The 21,505-nt window shown below is 45.5% G+C and overlaps 1 protein-coding gene across 3 annotated transcripts in view; it reads right to left on the reverse strand.

Moving 5' to 3' along the window:
* Positions 1 to 821: 821 nt before the first annotated feature.
* The window catches only part of USP47 (ubiquitin specific peptidase 47), a 43,405-nt gene continuing 22,721 nt past the window's right edge, over positions 822 to 21,505 (reverse strand). For 2 of the 3 annotated variants that reach the window (XM_075188470.1, XM_075188468.1), the window contains exons 2-28: positions 20,660 to 20,851; positions 19,318 to 19,431; positions 18,643 to 18,796; positions 18,261 to 18,357; positions 17,440 to 17,585; positions 16,544 to 16,623; positions 15,815 to 15,964; positions 15,598 to 15,693; positions 15,360 to 15,512; positions 14,969 to 15,133; positions 14,256 to 14,384; positions 13,077 to 13,153; positions 12,550 to 12,605; positions 11,623 to 11,735; positions 11,435 to 11,539; positions 11,042 to 11,249; positions 10,058 to 10,173; positions 9,666 to 9,785; positions 8,518 to 9,286; positions 6,926 to 7,101; positions 6,728 to 6,808; positions 6,492 to 6,607; positions 4,061 to 4,179; positions 3,647 to 3,777; positions 3,485 to 3,532; positions 2,784 to 2,914; positions 822 to 2,286 (exon numbers count right to left, since the gene is read on the reverse strand). In XM_075188470.1, the coding sequence (XP_075044571.1) occupies positions 2,112 to 2,286; positions 2,784 to 2,914; positions 3,485 to 3,532; positions 3,647 to 3,777; positions 4,061 to 4,179; positions 6,492 to 6,607; positions 6,728 to 6,808; positions 6,926 to 7,101; positions 8,518 to 9,286; positions 9,666 to 9,785; positions 10,058 to 10,173; positions 11,042 to 11,249; positions 11,435 to 11,539; positions 11,623 to 11,735; positions 12,550 to 12,605; positions 13,077 to 13,153; positions 14,256 to 14,384; positions 14,969 to 15,133; positions 15,360 to 15,512; positions 15,598 to 15,693; positions 15,815 to 15,964; positions 16,544 to 16,623; positions 17,440 to 17,585; positions 18,261 to 18,357; positions 18,643 to 18,796; positions 19,318 to 19,431; positions 20,660 to 20,851 (4,017 nt within the window). In that variant the 3' untranslated portion in view covers positions 822 to 2,111. The remainder of the gene's footprint in view (positions 2,287 to 2,783; positions 2,915 to 3,484; positions 3,533 to 3,646; positions 3,778 to 4,060; positions 4,180 to 6,491; positions 6,608 to 6,727; positions 6,809 to 6,925; positions 7,102 to 8,517; positions 9,287 to 9,665; positions 9,786 to 10,057; positions 10,174 to 11,041; positions 11,250 to 11,434; positions 11,540 to 11,622; positions 11,736 to 12,549; positions 12,606 to 13,076; positions 13,154 to 14,255; positions 14,385 to 14,968; positions 15,134 to 15,359; positions 15,513 to 15,597; positions 15,694 to 15,814; positions 15,965 to 16,543; positions 16,624 to 17,439; positions 17,586 to 18,260; positions 18,358 to 18,642; positions 18,797 to 19,317; positions 19,432 to 20,659; positions 20,852 to 21,505) is intronic. The other variant, XM_075188469.1, reaches the window with a different exon arrangement.

Here is a 21,505-nt window from a genome sequence, read left to right on the forward strand (position 1 = left end):
CACGGCAATCTGCGTCTTTATTCAACACTGTTATAAAAACACACAGAAAGGTCTGAACTAATTATCCACAGCAGAATGTGATTGGGAGAAAATTAAAATTAAAAACCGTGGAAGGAAATAAAAGGTTTTATCCTCCCACCAAAATCTCATCTTGTGCTTCACATAACAATGGTCTTATAGCGAGGAGACAAAGGAGGAATGTTAATGTCGTTTAAGGTGATGTCTACAGTGATCTGGTTTATATTAGTTGATACAGCACATCTATGAGAGGACCTGGGGAATATACATACAATACAACTTGGAAGGTTGGGGCAATATTTTGAATCTAGAAGCCAGAATAGATTACAACTACACTGCCCAATTTTATAGCTTCAGTGTTTTTAAGCCATACCTTTATATCATCGGGCAGAGCGAGTTATTTCTGTTGCTCTGGCAGCCACCCTTTGGATACAACACTGCTGCTGTGTGCTATCCTAGGGCAGGAAGTCATGTGATGCCTGCTGACAAAGTCTTGGCTGAAGGGGACAGAACATAAAGCAGTGTGTGCAGTGGAATCTGAAAATATCACACATCCATGAGAAGGGGCTATAATCTGAGACAAGACCCCCACACTACCTTTAAAAATGAACTTTCGTTGAAACAATATAGGCAGCCACCGGAAAAACGACAGCAAGAATCTGATTGGTCGTTACTGCTAAAGTATATTTTTCCAACGCACCAGTCTCCTATCACAATCCGCGACTCCTGGCAAACTGGAATCAACGCTGACCGTTCCGTTTTGCACACACGGTTCTCTGGGTTTGTGAATGAAGACACCGATATTTTAAACACTTTTTATTTATTGGCATGTTCATTGTAAACAGCGGTCGGCATGAAAAAAAAAAAAAGAAAAAGGAAAATTATCAAAACCATGTATCAATCTGTTATAAATTAGATGGAAATTTCAAAAGTTACACAGCGCCGCTACGTTTGTGGGGGGTTCTTGTGCAGATGAAATGATGATTTTGGAATTCAGAATTCTTTCAGCTATTTTACCAGGTTAATAAAACAGGGGGGGGAAAAAAAACACTAACTAAAAAAAAAAAACAACAAATAAAAAGTGATTAGGGAAGAAAAAAAAATAAAAATAAAAAAGGTGTCGACAACTAAAAACAGTATCCCAAAACGTAATTCATTAAAAAACAAAACAAAACCAAAACAAGCAAATATAGAAATCTCTAGTACCAGGATACTCAAACAGCGGTGAGAGGAAACTTAAATAGGCAGCTAAAGTCTCCACTGTACAGTGATATGCAGCATCGCTGTGGGGTCTTTTGTACTTTTTATGTTTAGGGAGGGGGGAAAATTTTATTTACACTCAATGAAACACAGCAGATGATTGCTCTACTGGCAACCTTTTAAGCTCTCCAGTTGCTGTGAACTACAAGTCCCAGCAGAGTCTGGCAGGGCCACGCCTGAACTTACAGATCCGCGCCATCCGGAGTGTCGCAAATCTGACTCTATTGCTACCGACCGGCCTGGTCTGTGGACGCGTGGACCCCTCCCCATCTGTGCCTGGAGCTCGTCTCGACCCACCGGCAGGTGAGAGACAAGGTAACGTCTATACAGCAGTCTTCGGGGCTAGTTTGATTGTAATACAGTTTTAGGCCTAAGCGTCTCCAGTCTCTCTCCTACGAGCTGCGCTTCGCGCTCTGTCAGTCAATGAGGTAATGTGTGTATCAGCAAAATAAAGAGACCATCCAGCCCTTTCTGAACAGCCTGAAGCCAACCAAGGCTCTCGCACACCTTACCTAAGCTGGGTGATGCCCCTTCTTCCACTGCCCCTGGCTCGATTTAATATATATATATATTTAATTCTTATTTGCACATCCCTTTCAGCTTTACAGTTTAAATCGACCATAGTGCAGAACATGATTACAAAGTCACAAACAGTGACCCCCCCCCCTGTAGGGTACTAGGCTGCTGATTGGCTGAATAGTCCCATCCAATCAGTGCTGGTGTCGTAGCTTTCACACTCAACGACCGTCCCCCGCCGAGAGCGAGGTCACTTCGCGGGAGCGAAACTGCCTGTGGAAAATGCGGCCCATCCAGGACGGCCGCTACGCCGTGTGTCAGTCCTGGGAGGCGGCCTTGTTTGTTGCTCTGTCCAGGTAAATCTTTAGCGCCTTCTCCTTGCGGGGGGAGCAGGTGACGCGGTGCCCGGTCTTCTGCAGCCGGCTGCTTTCCTTTTTCATCAGCTCGTTCCGCTGCTCGTCCGTCAATTCCACCAATTCTTCAGCGTTATCCCTAGGACAGAACGGCGACATAATCTCTGCGTTAGGCAGATTTTATAGGAGTTAGATATTAAGGCTTCTGATGCATAATTAGAAAGTAACAAGGGGGACCCCAATGATTGCTATAGACTCGGGCAACCTTTGGCTTGGCAGCCGATGTTGGACTACAAGTCTCAGCATGCCCTGGGGGGCTGCCAACTTACCTACCTACTGTGGAGAAATATTAAAAGAACTAAAAGATGATATTGCGGTATATAAAACCTGCAGGGAGCATCCTCTAATTATCTGTGAAAGGTCTGACAAACCTATTATAGTGAATGTTTCACATAAAGCCAACTGTGGGGGAAGAATTTTTCCGACACACACCAGACTTCCTGTCTACTGAAGCGCACTACAAACATAGCCAATGACAGTGAGCAAAACCTTTCACCCAGGTGACATAACTGGCAATATACAAACGTGAGACTTGTATCTATATATTGGCGAATGTTAAACCGACATGCACCATACCTGTAAAATATGACAGCGCCATCGTCAGAGATATACAGGGGCCAGCCGTTCAGTGTCGATACTTTTGGGTTCCAGTCTAAATCTTGATGGATCTCCAGGACGGAGATGTCACAAGGGAACGCCCCTCGGCCCTGCAGTGTCAGATGTAAGATACATGATGAATAACGTGGAGGCTGTATGAGATCGCCCCAAGTGTGTGGGTGATGGACAGGTACGTTTAGATTTATAGAACGCCTGCATATTCCTCTGTGGAAGCTGTGTGATAAGGTGAGAGGGTACTGTCTGCTGAGCTTACAATCTAAAGAGGACCACACGGACTAAGTACTTGTTCTGTATAATGGACCAGTCCGATGGGATCCAGAAATATGGCAGAACACACGCACCAGATTTTGTACGGTTAGCAGGTAGTAATATTATATTATGAGCTGCCTTTGGCAGTAAAGGTGGTAATAAGGGAGGATGATAGGCACAAGCCACTGACATGTGCAGAGATTTAAGATACAGGAAGGTGCAGAATCTTGGGAGGGGTTTGGAGGTACTAATTTGTATCCTCAGGCAGCTAATGTAATGCCCAGAAGTTTAGCACTTTCAACGTGTTGCAACATAAAAAAGGGTCTGTAAAATATTGAGGTACGACAACCAATCTCCCATTTCCAGTCAGTAAGAGTCTGGGTTAGTGGTCTGGTTAGAGTTTGACTTACTTTTGCAAATTCTAAATTCTCCATCGGTATTCCACTGATTTGACAGATCTGGAAGAAAGAGCACACGTAACTTTTTCTGAACTACAGGCGAGCGAGAGCCCACAACCATAACCTCCGAGCCGGATACCGTAAGGCCACCCCAGTGTAAAACCAGCCATTCACCTTCTCCCGCAGCTCGTCCACGCTGTTGGTCTCCAGCACGATCTCCTGGAACGGATCCAGCGTCAGCTGCGACGGCCGCCACCTCTTGGCGAGCAGAGAGAGCTGGGACATGGACTTCATCTTCTCACTGTCTGTTGTGAGGAACACGTAACACAGGCAGAGCAATGTGTAAGTACACGTAGTACAAGGTCCTAACTCAGGGCTGTCACATGGACACATTTCCAGTCTACGTTCCACATGCGGCGGGCCAGACCTCCGCGCGCACACCCCACGCAGGCGGGCCAGACCTCCGCGCGCACACCCCACGCAGGCGGGCCAGACCTCCGCGCGCACAAACACACACACACACACACACACACACACACACACACACACACACACACGCGCACGCACGCGTTAGGAGGACATAATTACCTTCCAGAACTTCCAGGAACACTTCCCAGTTGCTGGAGATACTAATCTCATTCTCATACACATGATAGTCCAGGAACACCGTGCCGGGGTTCTTCCAGGTTTTTTTGCGTAATCGGAATCTGCATAAAACATTGAGGTTTTGCGTTATATTCTCAAAAATATATAATTAAAAGTTCAGATAAAAAAAATTGAGAGTTATAAACCCTCCGCTCTAGTACAGGGATTGAAAGTTATGAAAATCATAGAGAATAAAAAATAAATTGCTGCTGATCAATGCAGTCACTGTGAGGAGCAGTGCTAAATGATTTTATGAGGGTAATATGCTTAATCTGTTCTTCTGTAACGCTATCATGCTTTCCTTAAATGACACAACTAGGCTTTAAAGATTTACAAGTATTAAGGTTTCCATTGGTTCTCGTACATTTCTCATATCGTTCATTTTCTATTACTGCACTTTTAGTTCCCAAATGCAAATTTTGCAACAAATCCTGCATCATATTTGTGGTGTTAGCAACACATGTTGTATCCGTGTAACCTGTCCTCTAAGGGACCATTTACTAATACCGCTAGTTAACTCCACCACTGCTGAGTCACATCCCAGCATCAATATCAGTAATTTGTTTATACAGTAACCACACAAATTATACCGAGCTTCACAAATACCATTAGTTTGTTTATACCTCCTGACATGGCAAAGAAAACTGAAATTGCAAGAAAGTGAAACAGTAAAATGTGTATTTTTTCCCACCAATAAATAAATACTTTGTGGTTCTTGCTCAGGCACCTTCCTAAAACAGCAAATAGCAGAACTGCATTTGTAAATGATAACGCAGTCGCTTTGTGTTTTGCTAGTTTGCACAGTCTTTAATGAAGCGCTTACAAATTGTAGGAATAATACGGCAGCCTAACAAGACGTAACATTTTGAAAACTACACAACCTACATCATCAAATTAGGGCACCCCTGTTTTTACTGAAGCCGAGGGGGAGGGGGGGGGGGGGGGGGGAATCTGAGCATTATAACCCCTCCCCCCCCTAATCTCTGGACTTAACCTCTTTCTGTAACGTATGGTCCCACATCCTGGGCTCCTTGACGATTTCTGGAGTGGAGGGGGTGATTTTCTAGTGATCACCAAAGAATAGCTACTAAGTGGCCATATGACTTGAAAGAGTGGACTACAGGTTATATGGATCAGAGGCTACAGGTAGTCACACGCTATGAATGGATCAAAAGCTACAGGTAGTCACACGCTATGAATGGATCAGAGGCTACAAGTAATCACACGCTATGAATGGATCAGAGGCTACAAGTAATCACACGCTATAAATGGATCAGAGGCTACAGGTAATCACACGCTATGAATGGATCAGAGGCTACAGGTAGTCACACGCTATGAATGGATCAGAGGCTACAGGTAGTCACACGCTATGAATGGATCAGAGGCTACAAGTAATCACACGCTATAAATGGATCAGAGGCTACAGGTAATCACACGCTATGAATGGATCAGAGGCTACAGGTAATCACACGCTATGAATGGATCAGAGGCTACAGGTAATCACACGCTATGAATGGATCAGAGGCTACAGGTAATCACACGCTATGAATGGATCAGAGGCTACAGGTAATCACACGCTATGAATGGATCAGAGGCTACAGGTAATCACACGCTATAAATGGATCAGAGGCTACAGGTAATCACACGCTATGAATGGATCAGAGGCTACAGGTAATGACACGCTATGAATGGATCAGAGGCTACAGGTAATGACACACTATGAATGGATCAGAGGCTACAAGTAATCACACGCTATGAATGGATCAGAGGCTACAGGTAATCACACGCTATGAATGGATCAGAGGCTACAGGTAATCACACGCTATGAATGGATCAGAGGCTACAGGTAATCACACGCTATGAATGGATCAGAGGCTACAGGTAATCACACGCTATGAATGGATCAGAGGCTACAGGTAATCACACGCTATGAATAGATCAGAGGCTACAGGTAATGACACACTATGAATGGATCAGAGGCTACAGGTAATGACACGCTATGAATGGATCAGAGGCTACAGGTAATGACACACTATGAATGGATCAGAGGCTACAGGTAATGACACGCTATGAATGGATCAGAGGCTACAGGTAATGACACGCTATGAATGGATCAGAGGCTACAGGTAATGACACGCTATGAATGGGATTAGAGGCTACAGGTAAGGACACACTATGAATGGGATCAGAGGCTACAGGTAATGACACGCTATGAATGGATCAGAGGCTACAGGTAGTCACACGCTATGAATGGATCAGAGGCTACAGGTAATCACACGCTATGAATGGATCAGAGGATACAGGTAATGACACACTATCCTCTGTTACCCGGACTGACATTAGTTACCACAGACCAGGACATAACACTGGTTACCTGTCTATGGAGAGGTCCAGCCCACACTGCTCCCTGAGTTGTGGAATCAGCTCCTCCTTAGATTGCCGCACGCTCATCCCTTTAGCAAACACGGCGTCCATCAGGAACTTACACGGCTGGAAAATAAAACCAGGATTACTAGGTCAGAATGTAGCAGCTTTACTGATGTATATTCTGCATTATTCAGACACTGCGGAGCTATAGAGATATATAATACGGGGTGACTGAGGCCGTACCTCTGGCTCATTTAATAAGAGCTGGAACACTTTCACACGGTACTCTCCTTTCTTCAGAGCCCGGCCCAGCCTAATGGTGATCTACAAACGAGAACATGATTAATTATATATCCAATGTTATTACACGGGAAACATAATATATCACAGCAGCGATGGGTGAACCCTGCGTTATTCCTCTGCCTGCTGGGCGGTGGTTACCTTGTTATCATCGGAAAATGAAGAGAGCGTTTCGTTCAGACGGACACTTTCAAACTCTTGATTGCTGGCATAAACTCTGAAGACTTTAAACTGGGAGGACAAGACCCCCACAAAAGGCTCCAGCTGCTGTTTGAAAGCAGAGAGGGTGATTCTTTTATCTACATTCACCAATAAACCTGTAGGGAAACGATTTGTATCAGGGACCGAATAACATATTTGTACAAGTTACAATGAACGATGGCTATAATCAGTTATTTGCAGTGGTTTCCAGGCGGCTATAGATACCAGGGGGACCTGACTTTGTGGTTTTCCGCTCTACATAGATGTTACAACTTTACACTCTGGGATGTACGACAGCACAGTGGCTCAGTGGTTAGAACTTCTGCCTTACAGTACTGGGGTTATGAGTTTGATTCCTGACCATGGCCTTATCTGTGAGGAGTTTGTATGTTCTTCCTGTGTTTGCGTGGGTTTCCCCCGGGTGCTCCGGTTTCCTACCACACTCCAAAAACATACTGGTAGGATAATTGGCTGCTATCAAATTAACCCTAGTGTGTGTGTGTGTGTGTGTGTGTGTGTGTGTGTGTGTGTGTGTTAGGGAATTTAGACTGTAAGCTTCAATGGGGCAGAGATTGATGTGAGTGAGTTCTCTGTACAGCGCTGTGGAATGGGTGGTGCTATATAAATGATGATCAGATGGAGCGGAGAGAACTTTATAGCGTCTTTTGATCGGCTCAATTAGAACCGAGGGACTAACTAGTTCCGCAATAACGCCTACTGAACCAGTCCGCCTCTCCGGGAAAATGCAACATCATCGCTGGATAATTGGTCATGGGTACGATGTACCCTTCACCAAATTAGCAACTTAACTTAAAAGGCCCAAGATTAGAAATACTAATATATATATTTATTTCTTTTATGTCTGACATTGCTGGGTTTGTTTTTTTTTTTATGATATCTTAAACAATAAACCTCTTTATAAGTAGAGGTTTATCCATTAACCATGCAGCTGTAGTTATGGCTGACGGGCAAAAAGAAGATATTGAAATATTTTGGCAGAGGTCATTGTTTTACAGTGAAGGCTGGTTATACACATTGCACTTCTGGTTTAACACAAATAAAACACAAAACGCACTATTTTTGTTGGTACAACACCGATAGCTCAATGATGTTATGTGAAAGGGTTGAACCTGTACACACGGACTGAAAGACGGCTACATGCCCAATACATGGATGACATGAATATAAGTGGGTGATAAGTAAAAGGTGTAAGTTTCAACAAAAGAGTCTCTAGTAAAGTAATAATTATGCTGAGCAGCAGGGAGCAATAGCCACAGGTTTGAGGTCATACTGCAGAAACCCTGTCCTAATAAAATATTGATGTAAATGCAGCCAATCAGGACACTGCTGTCCATATGGGGGCTGTTGCTGTGGACTGAAGACCCGCCCACTAGGAACCAGCTACATCACTGAGGCGCACGTTTGTCTGTGTGTGTACATTTAAAATTGGAGCTGGGCACAGATTACATTTTGCTTTGTACATTTAAAACATTTAGCACAAATGAATATATTTAGCAACCAAAAATACTTACTTTTGTTCCCTTCCCCAGATCCTTCCTCCCCATGCAGTTCTGCCTTAAAATACATGTACTGCACCTCCCCCCGGCTCTTCCCACTCTCGTCATACTCGCTGTCTGTCCCAGAATCCTCCTCGGCTGTATCCCACGTTTCCTTCTTTCCTTCATTGGCTTTGGAGCGGCGGCTGCTGGTGATGCTGTGGGAATCGAGCCCGTTGGTCAGCGGGATCTGAGCATTGTCCGCATTGCACAGAGTGTCGCTGCTATGGCTTGAGCTGAGAATATCGCTGTCTACAGAGCTCGTGCTCCGGTCGTTGTTAATATCAGAGTCCGATCGCTCCTCCGGCTGGAAGTTGTTTTCAGCGTCGGCCGGGAGAATTCGGTTCTCCAATTCTCTGTTGTCGGCTGACCCCGAGGAATCCCCCTCGTTCAGCGGAGAGTCAATGTTTTCAAAGTCGCTGCCCTCCGTGCTTTTACTGCTGTCCCCATTTCCACCCTCCTCCTGCTGCTGCAGCGAGAGAGACTTCAGCTTTTCAGTGCTCTCTTCCAAAATAGCGTCCACGGATTTACCGCCACCGTCCGTCCGCTCGCAAAACCCCCCCTGGTGGTTCAAGTTCCCACATGGCTTTGGGCAGGTGACGCGATGGGCCTGGGACCCAGGCGCGTGCTCGGGCAGGGTGATGTACAGTCTGATGGTGTTGGCGTGACGATCTAGGAGCTTCCACAGGTGAGAGTCTGCGAAGGGCAACTGGTGGTCGTTGGAGTCAGAGCTCTCTACAAACACCTGAGTAAGAAAGTCACACGTCAGTCACGTTTAGGCTCTCTATCCCGGACCTCAAGTCACATCCATAATATTCTCTACGTCTATTCAATAACAATGGGGTAATGCACCAATTGTTCCTGCTCCAGCAACACTTGACCTCGCCTGACCTCGTGTACAGCGATAATTATAGTGGGACCTCTCAAGAGTCTGACCAAACAAGCACTGGCGGTATTACAACTAACCCTGCTAAGATGTTTGGGTAAAGTCACGGAAGGTAGGAGAAGCTGTGCATTAGGAATATTATAAATAACAGATTTATGTATAACAATAATAGGGAACTATTATTTGATTGCCCCTAAAAATTAGAGAGTCCTTTTAATGGCAGATAGGAGAGTCTCACCTTATTGCTTCTGAAGAAACCTTCCGCTTTCAGCGTTTTATTGGGCACGCTGAGAATCCGCAGGTCGTTGTAACAGCGCTCCAGGACAATCCGCATGGGATCTGGCGGCAAGTCTACGCTCTGAGAAACATCAACCCAACATGGTTACACAACGCACTATGACCTTATAGCTCCTGAGGGTGGGCTAGTCAAATACAAGTTATATATATTAGATCACATGTCCTATGTTACATGTCAGAAATCAAGGATTATTTCATTGCACGGTCAGGAAATTCTCATGGCTGAGGTGCCGAAAAACAGCTCAGACTGGAGGAGCATTCAGAAAAAATAATTGGAGAATCCCCACCGCTACCACCCAACATCCCCCAATTACCACCCCACATCCCCCCAACCTTAGAGATGAGCTGTCGGAACTCCTGGATGGTCTGACTCAGATAGGCGCGGACGCTGACTGGCGGAGCGACGGTCTCTGTCTTCAGATCCACTACGTAGACCTTCACCATCACCTCTGTGAACATACAGCACACAATAAAAGCGGTGCATACAAGCGGTGCATACAAGCGGTGCATACAAGCGGTGCATACAAGCGGTGCATACAAGCTGGACACCAGGCCGGCAGTAAACATGTTACATGCATTGGTGCCTGTAACTGCAGCTCTGGCAGACACATCGTAAATGTTGGGTTGTTTTATACGTTGCAGACTCACTGACAGTAAAGGGACATTATAATTACAATGGTACAGAACTTGTATTTCTTTTCCTATAAGTCAATATTTAATACTTTATATATGACATAAAGTCTGCTTATATGTTAGTGCCTCTCACACTGTTATAAATACAGTCACTAGTTGTATCATCACCGATCTGCCTGGACAGACGCATTAAATGGAAAAATACACACGATTTACATTTGCTGGTTGGGATTTAGAACCAAATGTCTCCACATATTTATACAGAGTAACATGAATGAGGCCCAACTTCCTCGAAGTATGAAATGATCAGCAGTAGAACAGCGCCACCCAGTGGACAAGTCAAATGTTGGACTAAGAACTTATTTTTACTGTACTAATGACTTACTGCAGCAAATATGAAAACCACATATGTGCAGAACTGGATGCTGATGACAGATACAACACTGTAACCAGTGCAGAACAAGACACCAAATAAATCATGTTTAATAAGGGGTTAGTCAGTGTACAAGGAAGAGACGTTTGGAGAGAGTGCAGTGGAATCTGCTTCCAGTACCCCGGGTGCCAGGAGCTGGAGCCGCCCCCCAGCCACAATGGCAGCTGGGGATGGGGGGGGGCTGCTTATACACCAGACACCACACTTTATGGCCAACATCTACTTAAAGGACAGACAGATCGGGGGCTCACCACCAGGTTTGTAGGACTGGAAGACCTGCTCTGGCCGTTTGGTTTCTAGAAGCAGATCGAACATGTAGGAGGACTTCACCCCCCCGAGCAGGAGTCCCATCGGCCGGTCGTCTTCATCCTCGTAAGATCGCTCCAAGTAGTCGTGAACCTCATCGTATTTCACTAACCGGCAGCAATCCAGGGGAACCACACCGTCCAAATCCATGATCTGAGAGAGACACGGCCGGGCATGAGATCAGGGCTGGGTGAGAACTACAATACTGGAGTCTGGGGCAACACACAATCTTACCAGAGGTGTAAGAACATGCACAGAAAGGTAAATCTGACACACACGTAAATACACCAACTGCTCCAGACCGCAGATTATACAGAAGATTAGTATATGCCAGGTACCTTGTATGCGATTTCCAGGGCCTCTTTCATGGTCTTATCCTTGTGAACCTCCAGCTTGTTTTCCATCAGGATCTGTCTGACGGGATGCATGCAGTACAGCTTCAGCTGCAACAAAACAGTGTTCATTACCCAGCCGCAGCCCCCAACTGGCAGTGGAGTACAAGCGTTGTACACAGACGGGTACTTACTTTACACGTATTGCGCTCAATCTCCCGCTGCCGCTTCTCCTCCTCCTCCTGCTCCTTCTCTCGCTGCACCAGACGTTTGATATGCTCTGGGAACTCGCTCGCCTCCAGGAACTCTGCAAATAGACGCAAGAACCGAGCAATGAAACAGCAGGAAAAGTTATGTGGGCGGGACTTGTACTTGATGGACGGGGCCTGCAATGTAGATTCAAGAGACAGACAGTCTGTCACATCTTGTAGACAGTTGGACAGTTTAAAAGGAACCCGTGACTCTTGTAGAATCTGTTTGTGACAATAATAATTTTATACAAGCTATTCCTATAGCCCAATAGCTCACAGGAAACTCGGACAAGGGTCTAGAACCACAGATAAGGGGGAAGGAGCAGAACCTGAGTATTAGTGAGTGACGGGCATTGTGGAGCTAGTATAAAGGTTGGCTTTCCATGATACCTATGGAATATATGAAATCCAGCAGCCGAATGAGACTGGGGTGTAATATGGGCGTCCTTATAATCGGTCACTCGTCCGTTTCATTGTTCACAGGGCAGGAAGAGACGCACAAGCACGTAAAGGTCAAAGTGGATGAGGGAGCCGGGATGGCAGAAAATAGAGCGTATCCAAGTATCCCGTCTTTATCCATCCATCCGATCAGGAAAGTCAGCCGTGCACAGTCCTCCCGCATTTCTCCAGAGATCTCAGGTCTCCCCTCCGCTCACAGCTTAAAAATCACACAAACCCCAAGAACGATGCAGGGAAGGAAAGGGCCCCAGCAAAAAGCCAGGGGCCCCATCGATCTTCCACAGTAGCTGTAACAGCTTGTTGAACAAGAAGTTCCAGCATGTACACAGACTAGTCAGTATATGTAATACACAGGCCGGTCCGTGAGATGACCCAGGAGAATAATATGCATTACGTCAGTAAATCACTTACTTGTATTTCTGGCTGCGCTCTTCAGGCGGTACATGAGCATGTAAGCGTTGGTGGAGCTGGGAGGGCGGAGACAAAACAAGCGTTAATTATAAGTAGGAGCCATCACTGGTATCTAATCACCTATATATAATGCAATCAGGGGTTTTGTGGGCTGTGATCCAATGTTGGGTAGAATGAGGCCCTTTAATTTGTTAGGCCCTGTTGACATCACTAAAATATCCATGATGTCACAGGTTACATTGCCCTGTACACTGGTCCCGCCCACAAGATGGCTGCCTACAGCGTATGTACACACTATGGATCACTGATGAACATTAGCTTCTATGGATGTTGTTCCATCAAAGCTTTAAGACTAAATTATCAGTGAATAGCAAATAAAGCATTTCTAAAACAATAATCACTAAGACCTGGAGAAATGTCCATTACTGAAAGGTTCAACCAATTCTTATTATCGTTGTTTAATAACCACCCAATGTAACCACTGAGACTAATAAATCCGTTCCCCTGTAGTGATAAGTTCTACACACCTGGCGAAGGCACTGGAGTAATAACCACGGTTTCCTGTCGACCCTCCGTGGGTTTTCTTAATATCCTCTGGCGTTATCTGTAGAAAATATCATTTCACATTACGAAAGAATAGGCATCAGTGTAGTGTTCAATGCTGCAGTGACGACCGACGTAGATTATGTGAGATGTAAGAATATTGTGTCATGTGCATTATTCCACACAGTCTACCCGCAGCAGCTTCATCAGGAATACCACAGCCTTGTGCTGCTGGGGACTCTGCTCCTTCCACTATATAACTCTCAGTCTGTGGCTTCCTGCTGCCTCCATCTCCCCCTCACATCATGTCACTGCCCCTGTCACATGCAGCCCTATCCTCACTAACACACCACTAATCTCCTTATATACTCTGTGCTGCTGGGGGACCCTGCTCCTTCGACTATATAACTCTCAGGCTGTGGCTTCCTGCTGCCTCCATTCTCTTGTCAATAAGGAGGCGATACTTCACTAAGATTGATAGATGCACTGATCTGCTTTACAAGAGACAAATCCCAAATAATACTCATCTAAAGTAATACTAAGTGCAAACATGTTAAAGTTATACATATGAAAAAGTACACAGAACACCTTCAAACTCTGCCAGTAGACCAGTAATTACTCCTGTCACCCCTCTGCCTCTTACAAATAACGTGATAATACCTCTAATCCCTGCACACTGCAGAGAGCAGGCTCAGAGCACATTCTGACTGTTTACTGGGAGGAACTGCAGCTTTGAAAAGGCAGTGGCTGATAGCACAAGACATCCCCAAGCGATGGAGATCTAGATGAGGCAGGGTTTCAGTTGCAAATGTAGTGCCATTCGCTTATTTGGGGAATTAAGACTCCACCCTGCACATGAATCATAAATAAATTATCAATTGCAGCAGAATAGTTCCAAAGTGTTGATTCTGTGTAATATTTCTGCTACAGTGACTGACAAACACATTCTCAAAACTGGAAAGAACCGCTGAGACATCAGGATGGAATAAATAGCTTAGGAGGCAGAATTGAGATTTTTTTCCACAGGGCATCATACGATAAAAGGTAACTTGGTAGCACCAGGTACTTTTGGCAGCCACAACCTCCCAAATACCTGCTTACGGCCTGTACCATGGCTAAGTAATGGACAACACTATCATGTGTAGGTGGGAATCCGTACTCACCCGGCTGACGTGCTGGTCATTGAAGCTGTACCACTGGTCATCAGCGAACGACTTGATACAGGCATAGTAGTGGCCTCCGGCCGCGCTGCCCGAATGGACCATCACCGAGAAGAGTTCATACAGAGAATTCTAAACAAAGCAAATTCATGTCAATGTCAATACTGGGCAATAAGACGAGCGAGTTATACACATCTAGAACCCTGTGTAATGTACGTGTGGTATAAGCAGTCATGATCTGATTTGCTTCTCCATTTACTGGTGGAACATCTAAAAGCGTTGACCAAGAACATGTAGACAACATTCGGCTGCTCCGGTACATAAATAATTCAGTTTTGGGGGGAAGGGGGTGGGGATATCAGAAGTTATGCCCCATCCTAAAAGTTTACCCAACACAGAGTCTGGCGTTCACTAGATTCGGAATCTTGCATGCCTGACGCTAGATTATGCTGAAGGACACCGTGCAGTCTCTGAACAGCAGCCTGCATCCATTGGCGGTGGTGAAAGCAGGACATCAGGGATTTAACTAAAGCCCAGGTAAATAAACTTTGGAGATGGGTTATACTTTATTAAACTAAACCTAAACAAACTGAAAGGTGCTGAAAATAGACGGATGAAGAATCACTAGCTGCTCCCTCCATTTTTCATAGCCAACAATGCTGCAATGTCTAACATGGGAGCACATCCACGATTCCACCGCTCGTAAACCACGTTACCTTTTCCGACAACTTATTCAGCTTCTCGACGCTGCTGTTGGTCTCCAGACAGATGCCTTCGTCCAGGGCGTCGTCTGTGCAGAAGTCGTTGCTCATCTGGTCGCTGTGACAACTGCCCTCATTCTCTGCACCGCTGTCCGTGCAGCTCTCCGTCTGGGGGGACTTCTTACAGACATAAAACAAAACGAGGGCACCGGTCAACGGGGGTGACCACCGTTCCAGACTTACACGGCGGCTATTTCTACTGTGTCCCTTTTACTGAATGTAGCCATGAGCACAAGGCCCGATTGTCCTTCATAAATGACCAGATACACAGTACAACTCCTCTGTGACGTTAGTGATCACCAGTCCTATTATCATCACGTCTTAAATCCCAGCAACACCAACTTACCTCGTCTTCCACATCGATAAACGGGCTCATGTCCAGCTCGTCGGGGAAGGTCATGCGATCGTTCAGCTTGATCCGGTGCATACTGGTGTAATCAAAGTCAAATCTCTTCAGCTGTAGGGTCAGGAGATAGGGGAAGTGCAAGAAGCGCAGACCCTGGGGAGAGAGAGCTGCCGTCATCTACCAGAACAAGCAGCAGATATAGACAGGTCCCGGTACAGGAGGGATCAGAACCTGGTACCTTCATAGCATCGCACTTCTTCTTGCAGCGCTCACAGAAGTATTGGTTCGGACCATCCAGGGTCTCGGGCTGGATAAAGGCATGTAAGGCTTCCTCCTGGTATTATAACGAGAGATAATTATAACAGATTATTATATAAACTATAGATAGATGGTGGCAGCAGGACACGAACATGAGATATACACGGCGATCAGTGAACAATATACGATATACGCACCACACTCCCAAACGCTGTGTTGGAGCCGTAAGGTCTGATCACCAGCGGGATATCCAGAAAGGTATCGATCCGCCAACTCTCGTAACCACACTCCAGGCAGCGGACGTAGTCCTTCAGCTTTCCCTGATACAGCTGATTGATGAGGTCGGCCTGCAATATACAAAGCAGATTAAAACAGATGTGGGGAAGGATTAAAGGGCCTCCTGGCTCCAGATTGATTTATCATCTTATATGTACAATCCTGCAACTTTTACTACATGGTCTGCTTTTTAAGAGTGCACAGGGATTGTTAATTATATCAGAAGATGAGTGATGTGTTAGTGAGGACAGAGCTGCATGTGACAGGGGCAGTGATATGATGTGAGGAGGGGAATGGAGGGAGTAGGAAGCCACAGAGAGTTATATATTGGAAGGAGCAGGCTCCCCCAGCAGCACAGAGCATATCAGGAGATGAACAATGTGTTAGTGAGGACAGGGGCAGGGACATGATGTGAGGAGGGGAATGGAGGCAGCAGGAAGCCACAGACACAGTTAGTTTATGTATTCAGTATTTCCAGCTTTCTTATGTACAGTGCAGTTATGTGTTTATCATAACATCAGGCAGAGTACAGTCATGTCCAAAAGTTGAGAATGACACAAGTATTGGTTGTCACACAGTTTGCTGCTTTCAGTCAGATGTGTCTGTGGTATACGGCTTATTTCCAGGTGTATCGCTGTATGGACACTTACCTGCTCGGTTTGCTTCCATTTCTGTTCTAGAGCGTCAAACATGACCCTGCAGAGCTCCTGTACATCGTGCTGCTGCCACGCTGCCAAAAACAGAACACGCCAGAGGTTAGACACACTGCGCTCACCGTATACACGGAACAATAACATGGTGTAACAAATATACTTGTGTGTGTATACTATATCCTTGGTAACTTTGTACACACAAGGATACAGCATCTCTGTATGGTGGATAACCCCCTCTGAAATGTTGCCTCTCAGTCCCACTGTCACCTTACACTGCCCTGTAAAACACAGGTTGGTGGCGCTATCACTGCTCATTGCTCTCTATAGATGGAGAGTCCACCACTGACCCACTAACAGAACAGAGCGAGACATCCCCATGTCAGATCAGACTCTTGCAGAGACACCGGGGACCTGCACACACCCAGATTCCAAACCAGTAAAACAAAAATAAATAATAATGTGAAGTTTTAATTCTGTTACATTGATTACAAGACTTGATTTTCCGATATATAGAGGAACAAAAGTTTAACATTTGTGAGAAATTTTATAACAATCATTTAAAAAGAAACAGTAAGGTTTCTTTACAACTAAGCTTCTACAAATGTCCAAATCTTATCAAAACTCAAGATACTTCCTGCAGCAAGTGCTACGTGGGCCAGGGATAAAACACGTCTCATCTCAGGGCTAATAGGACATTAGGAAACCAAATCAGTCGCAGTAAAGACTGACGAGTGTCTCGAGAGCGCCATCTGGTGGCAACAGAGCCCACACACACAATACCATCGGCCATACTCAATCTTCTGGAGGCTCCAAGCAATGTACTCGTATTACGAAGATGAAGCCTTGTAGCCAAGAATAACAAAGCTTTTAATACTCTGCAGATCCGCCGTTACCTTCGCTGCTGTCCCAGCCAAAGCTCCTGGTCACGTCCGTCGTCTCGATCGCCCTCTTTTTACTGGTTTGTAATAAAACAAATAATCTCTGCAGCTGGTACGGGATGCTGGTCACCGGGTCCTCCTCTGTGTCCTCGAACGCCCACCTGTCAGAGCGATAAAGATCCATTTAGACCCAAGACACCGGCAGAGGACAGACACAGTCACTGACTAATGTACAGCGGAGAATAAACCTGGATGAATATAATTCCAAGTAACCGGTTACCCCACAAAACAGTGCCCTGGTACTGCCCACAGCCCCAACTCGGAGACACAAGAGCACTGTCAGATTAATCTGCATGATAACAGAGAGTTATACGAGCAACAGTGAGGAATGTGCTCGGCTTCCAAGAGCAGGAAATACCTTCCATTTAAATAAATAGTCCAGTGCATTACTATATATATATATATATATATATAAATATATATATATATATATATATATATATATATATATATAAACAGGAAGACGGTAATCGTGTGCGTCACTTCAATGTCAGCGGGTTAACCCAGTGGCATCATGGGAGAGGATTATAAGCAGCAGATACACAGACCACAGGATCAGACCAGTATACACCCAGCATAAGGGACCAGACACTCTGGCTGAGGAAGGAGCGTGTTATATCTGCTGTGATTATTACCAGGTTTGTTCTCGCCTCTGTGTGTGTTTAATATACAGGAACTGGCTGCTTGTACCACACACAGGATAAGTGTTTCAGGGTGAAGAGCGCAGTCATTAGGCAGTGACAGGTGACGTTTCCACAGCACAATATAATACTTACTTGTACAGCGCATTGCGAAATTCTGGTGTCATGAACAGCGACTGCAGTAGGCTATTCAGGTAGCAAGTCATGGCCTGGTTTACTAAGCCCACATAACCTGGAAGGAGAGAGATTAGTCGCAGGATATCGGGATGACACGCTGCCTAATAATACAGCTGAATTTAGACCTGCAAACCCGACAATTCTCGCTCTGTAATACAACATTATAATAATGGATATAAACTGAAGCAGGTTCCTGAGCATAGAAGACGTATTGAGCGTCACTGATAAAGGATCTGTTACACCCACATTGCAGAGGAGGACAAGTGATGACAACAACGAGACTCAGTTCCTGAAAGTGACGTCATTCCTAGATGAAGATAAGAGAATAAAAGGAGAGTACCGGTGTCAGACTTGCTGAGCAGTGAGGAATACGAGTAGTTCTGGCTGACGTAGTCACTGGTGCAGCCGGCTGATCCATCTCTCGGAAGTGGCCCTATGAACTTCTCCTGTGAGCTGTCATCCAGACCACTGCTGTCCGCCGTCCCCGACTCGTCCTGAAACACATCGGGTCATAAGTCAGTTCTGGGCAGAGAGCAGCATTAGATATAGCGCACACCACAAGCAAATCACTTTACTCTTGTGTATCATCTCTTACCAGTGTTCCTTTACATTATAAAAACAGACATGGAATAAACAAAGGTTCTATAGTGATGAGAACAGATTGTTCCATTATATTTTATGAAAGGTCAGATTTTCTCAACTCACAGTAATGACAGCCAAGAGTGACAACTGCTGCCTATTTTATTGCATTATTGCTATGATCATGTTATAGCATTTACCAAGGGCCCCCCTATCATGTGATCAGTCCGGAGGCGGAACTAGCGAGCTGTGGGCCCCGGGTAGGAAACAAGGATGGAACTGAGGCCACAGCTCGCTAGCGCCAACCCTCTGCTCCTGCCATGTAACGGGCCCCATTATCTCCATGGGCCCCGATGCACCAATGGTAGTTTCGTCACTGGAACTGTCTCTACCCCCACCCACAGTGTTGTGACCAATCACAGACAAGGTCTCTTACCGACGTGAGCTGAGGCTGCTCCCCGTTCTTATCCGTCAAATGAAGGAAATTTCTCTTCCCCGCCTCAAAGCCGGAGTCCACCAACGACTGGTCCAGGCTGGGATCCAGCTCAGTCTAAGGACACAATGATCAGAGACGGATAACACTGAAGTGTCAGCAGTAGAACAAAGATCACAGACAGCTGCTGCATCTATTAATCTGGTCACAGTAGGACTAACGGAGAACCTCAGCCAATCCAGTTCCCCAACTTACAGAGAAATGCAGATATTTATCAATTTATCAGTTACTGTATGAAATTGAGAACGTCCTACATTTTCTCTCACACAAACTAATCTGAAGCAGGATCCGGCCAACATCTATCAAGAAAGTTTGAAAAGACATAACCCTGGGCTGGCACATAGGGACGTCCTGCGCACTCTCTTTATCCATTCAGTACAATGGCCTCTATCCGATCACAGCAATGCTGCAGAGAAGAGCGTGGAAGCGACTAGATCCAATGAATATTGGACCCCACGTAATTCATCTTTAGTCGAATTTTCCGTTTTGAGTGGAATTATCCTTTAATGTTTACTGGATGTTTACTTAATGTTTTACACGGTTCTTATACTCTTCTCCTACTGATAATAGTTTTGGGCAAGCATATCCTTTATACAGCCTATAGTACAACCTGCAGGATACCCCGGAGCTCGGATATAAAACCCAAATATATAAAGAGATGTGCACAGAATGTGACCACTACTTACAGCATTGCTCCGATGTTTTAGACCCCATGTTGGGCATCAATGAACTTCAGCGATACATTTTCTGAGCGATGCTCATTGTGAAACGACCCCACGTGTGGTGTATATGTAAGTAGCCAGGGGGTGGGAGTTATTTATATATTTACTGGAGATGGAGCAATGTTGCGACTCAGAACATGCCGCATTGCCATTGGACGGGCCACACTTGCTGCACTAGTAAGCCCGGAGGGGCGGGGGTCACTTGAGAGGTTCTCAAGATTCAGTTTGATTTATCGAGTGGGTGTCATAAAATGATGCAGAATTCTGGGCTTGAACATTGGACTAAATACGGCCCTTTCTGTCCTGCGTTTGCTCCGTCCTTCACAAATGACACATCAAAATGTTTAAGCTTCATAAAGAGAGAGAAACGTATCGAACAATTAGCCTGAGCCTTTACCTCACTGCCAAAGAAACAATATGCAGATGGGTGAAACTTTGGATGTTATTTCCTAGATTAATGGCATGAAACTCAATTAACAGTTTGATTAATTCACCCAAACCTTGTAAAACACAGCGACGCGGACAATATACCCAGCATGCAGTAGGGAGTAGTGCTCACTCACCATGTCTCCATGCCCCCACTTCAGGCTGAAGGTCCCACTCACGTAGCCCACCTTGCTGGACACATCCTCGTGTAACTGGCGCACGGAGGTGGAGGCGGGGAGGTTTAGCGGGATCTGCTCATTGATGGTCTTGCAGTTGGTAACGTCTTGTACTATACACAGCACTCTTGGTTCATCAGCAGCATTTTCTATCTGGGAGTGGCAGCAGACAAAATCAACGCGTTTCAGGGTTATTAGACTGTGAAATGCGTGAGTAAGCTTCATGCAGTGGCTGGTTTGTGTCATTACAGGCTGCAAGCACAAACTAGCCTACACTGAAAGCACCAGTTACTGACCAGAAAACGGGGAGGCTGCCACTTTGTTGGTGGAGCCAAAGCAACCCAACAATTCATCAATTTCTAGTATCACCCTGTGCCCCAATGAGGTCACCAGGTCATAGTGCATTGTCTATCAGTTCAGCTCACAAACCGGCTACAGAAAACCCCCCAAAAATTCAGACCTTTTAAGAAAAGTGATACTCATTGGTTCCTCAAACTACAAGAATCCCAGAACGACTTTATTTTTTTTACAATTTCTTCCAAAACTCTAGCAAAATATTTATAGTATCATCCTCTCCCCCCTGACCCTGAATCTGTCCTATGTGCCTGCAGGATAACACTTTGTAATACTGGTATGGGAAAATCAAACTTCATTATACTGCACACACCACAGGACTGTGCTTCTCTAACAAAGCAGGCAGAGTGACTAACAGGCTTGCAGACTTGCTCTGCAGAAATGCCAGGTGTGGATTGGTTGATTCATGCACAGGGGAGTGGCCAGCGATGTCACACCTGCTCAGTCCCAGCT

This window comes from Mixophyes fleayi, chromosome 10 (assembly GCF_038048845.1).
Source record: "Mixophyes fleayi isolate aMixFle1 chromosome 10, aMixFle1.hap1, whole genome shotgun sequence".
NCBI lineage: Eukaryota > Metazoa > Chordata > Amphibia > Anura > Limnodynastidae > Mixophyes > Mixophyes fleayi.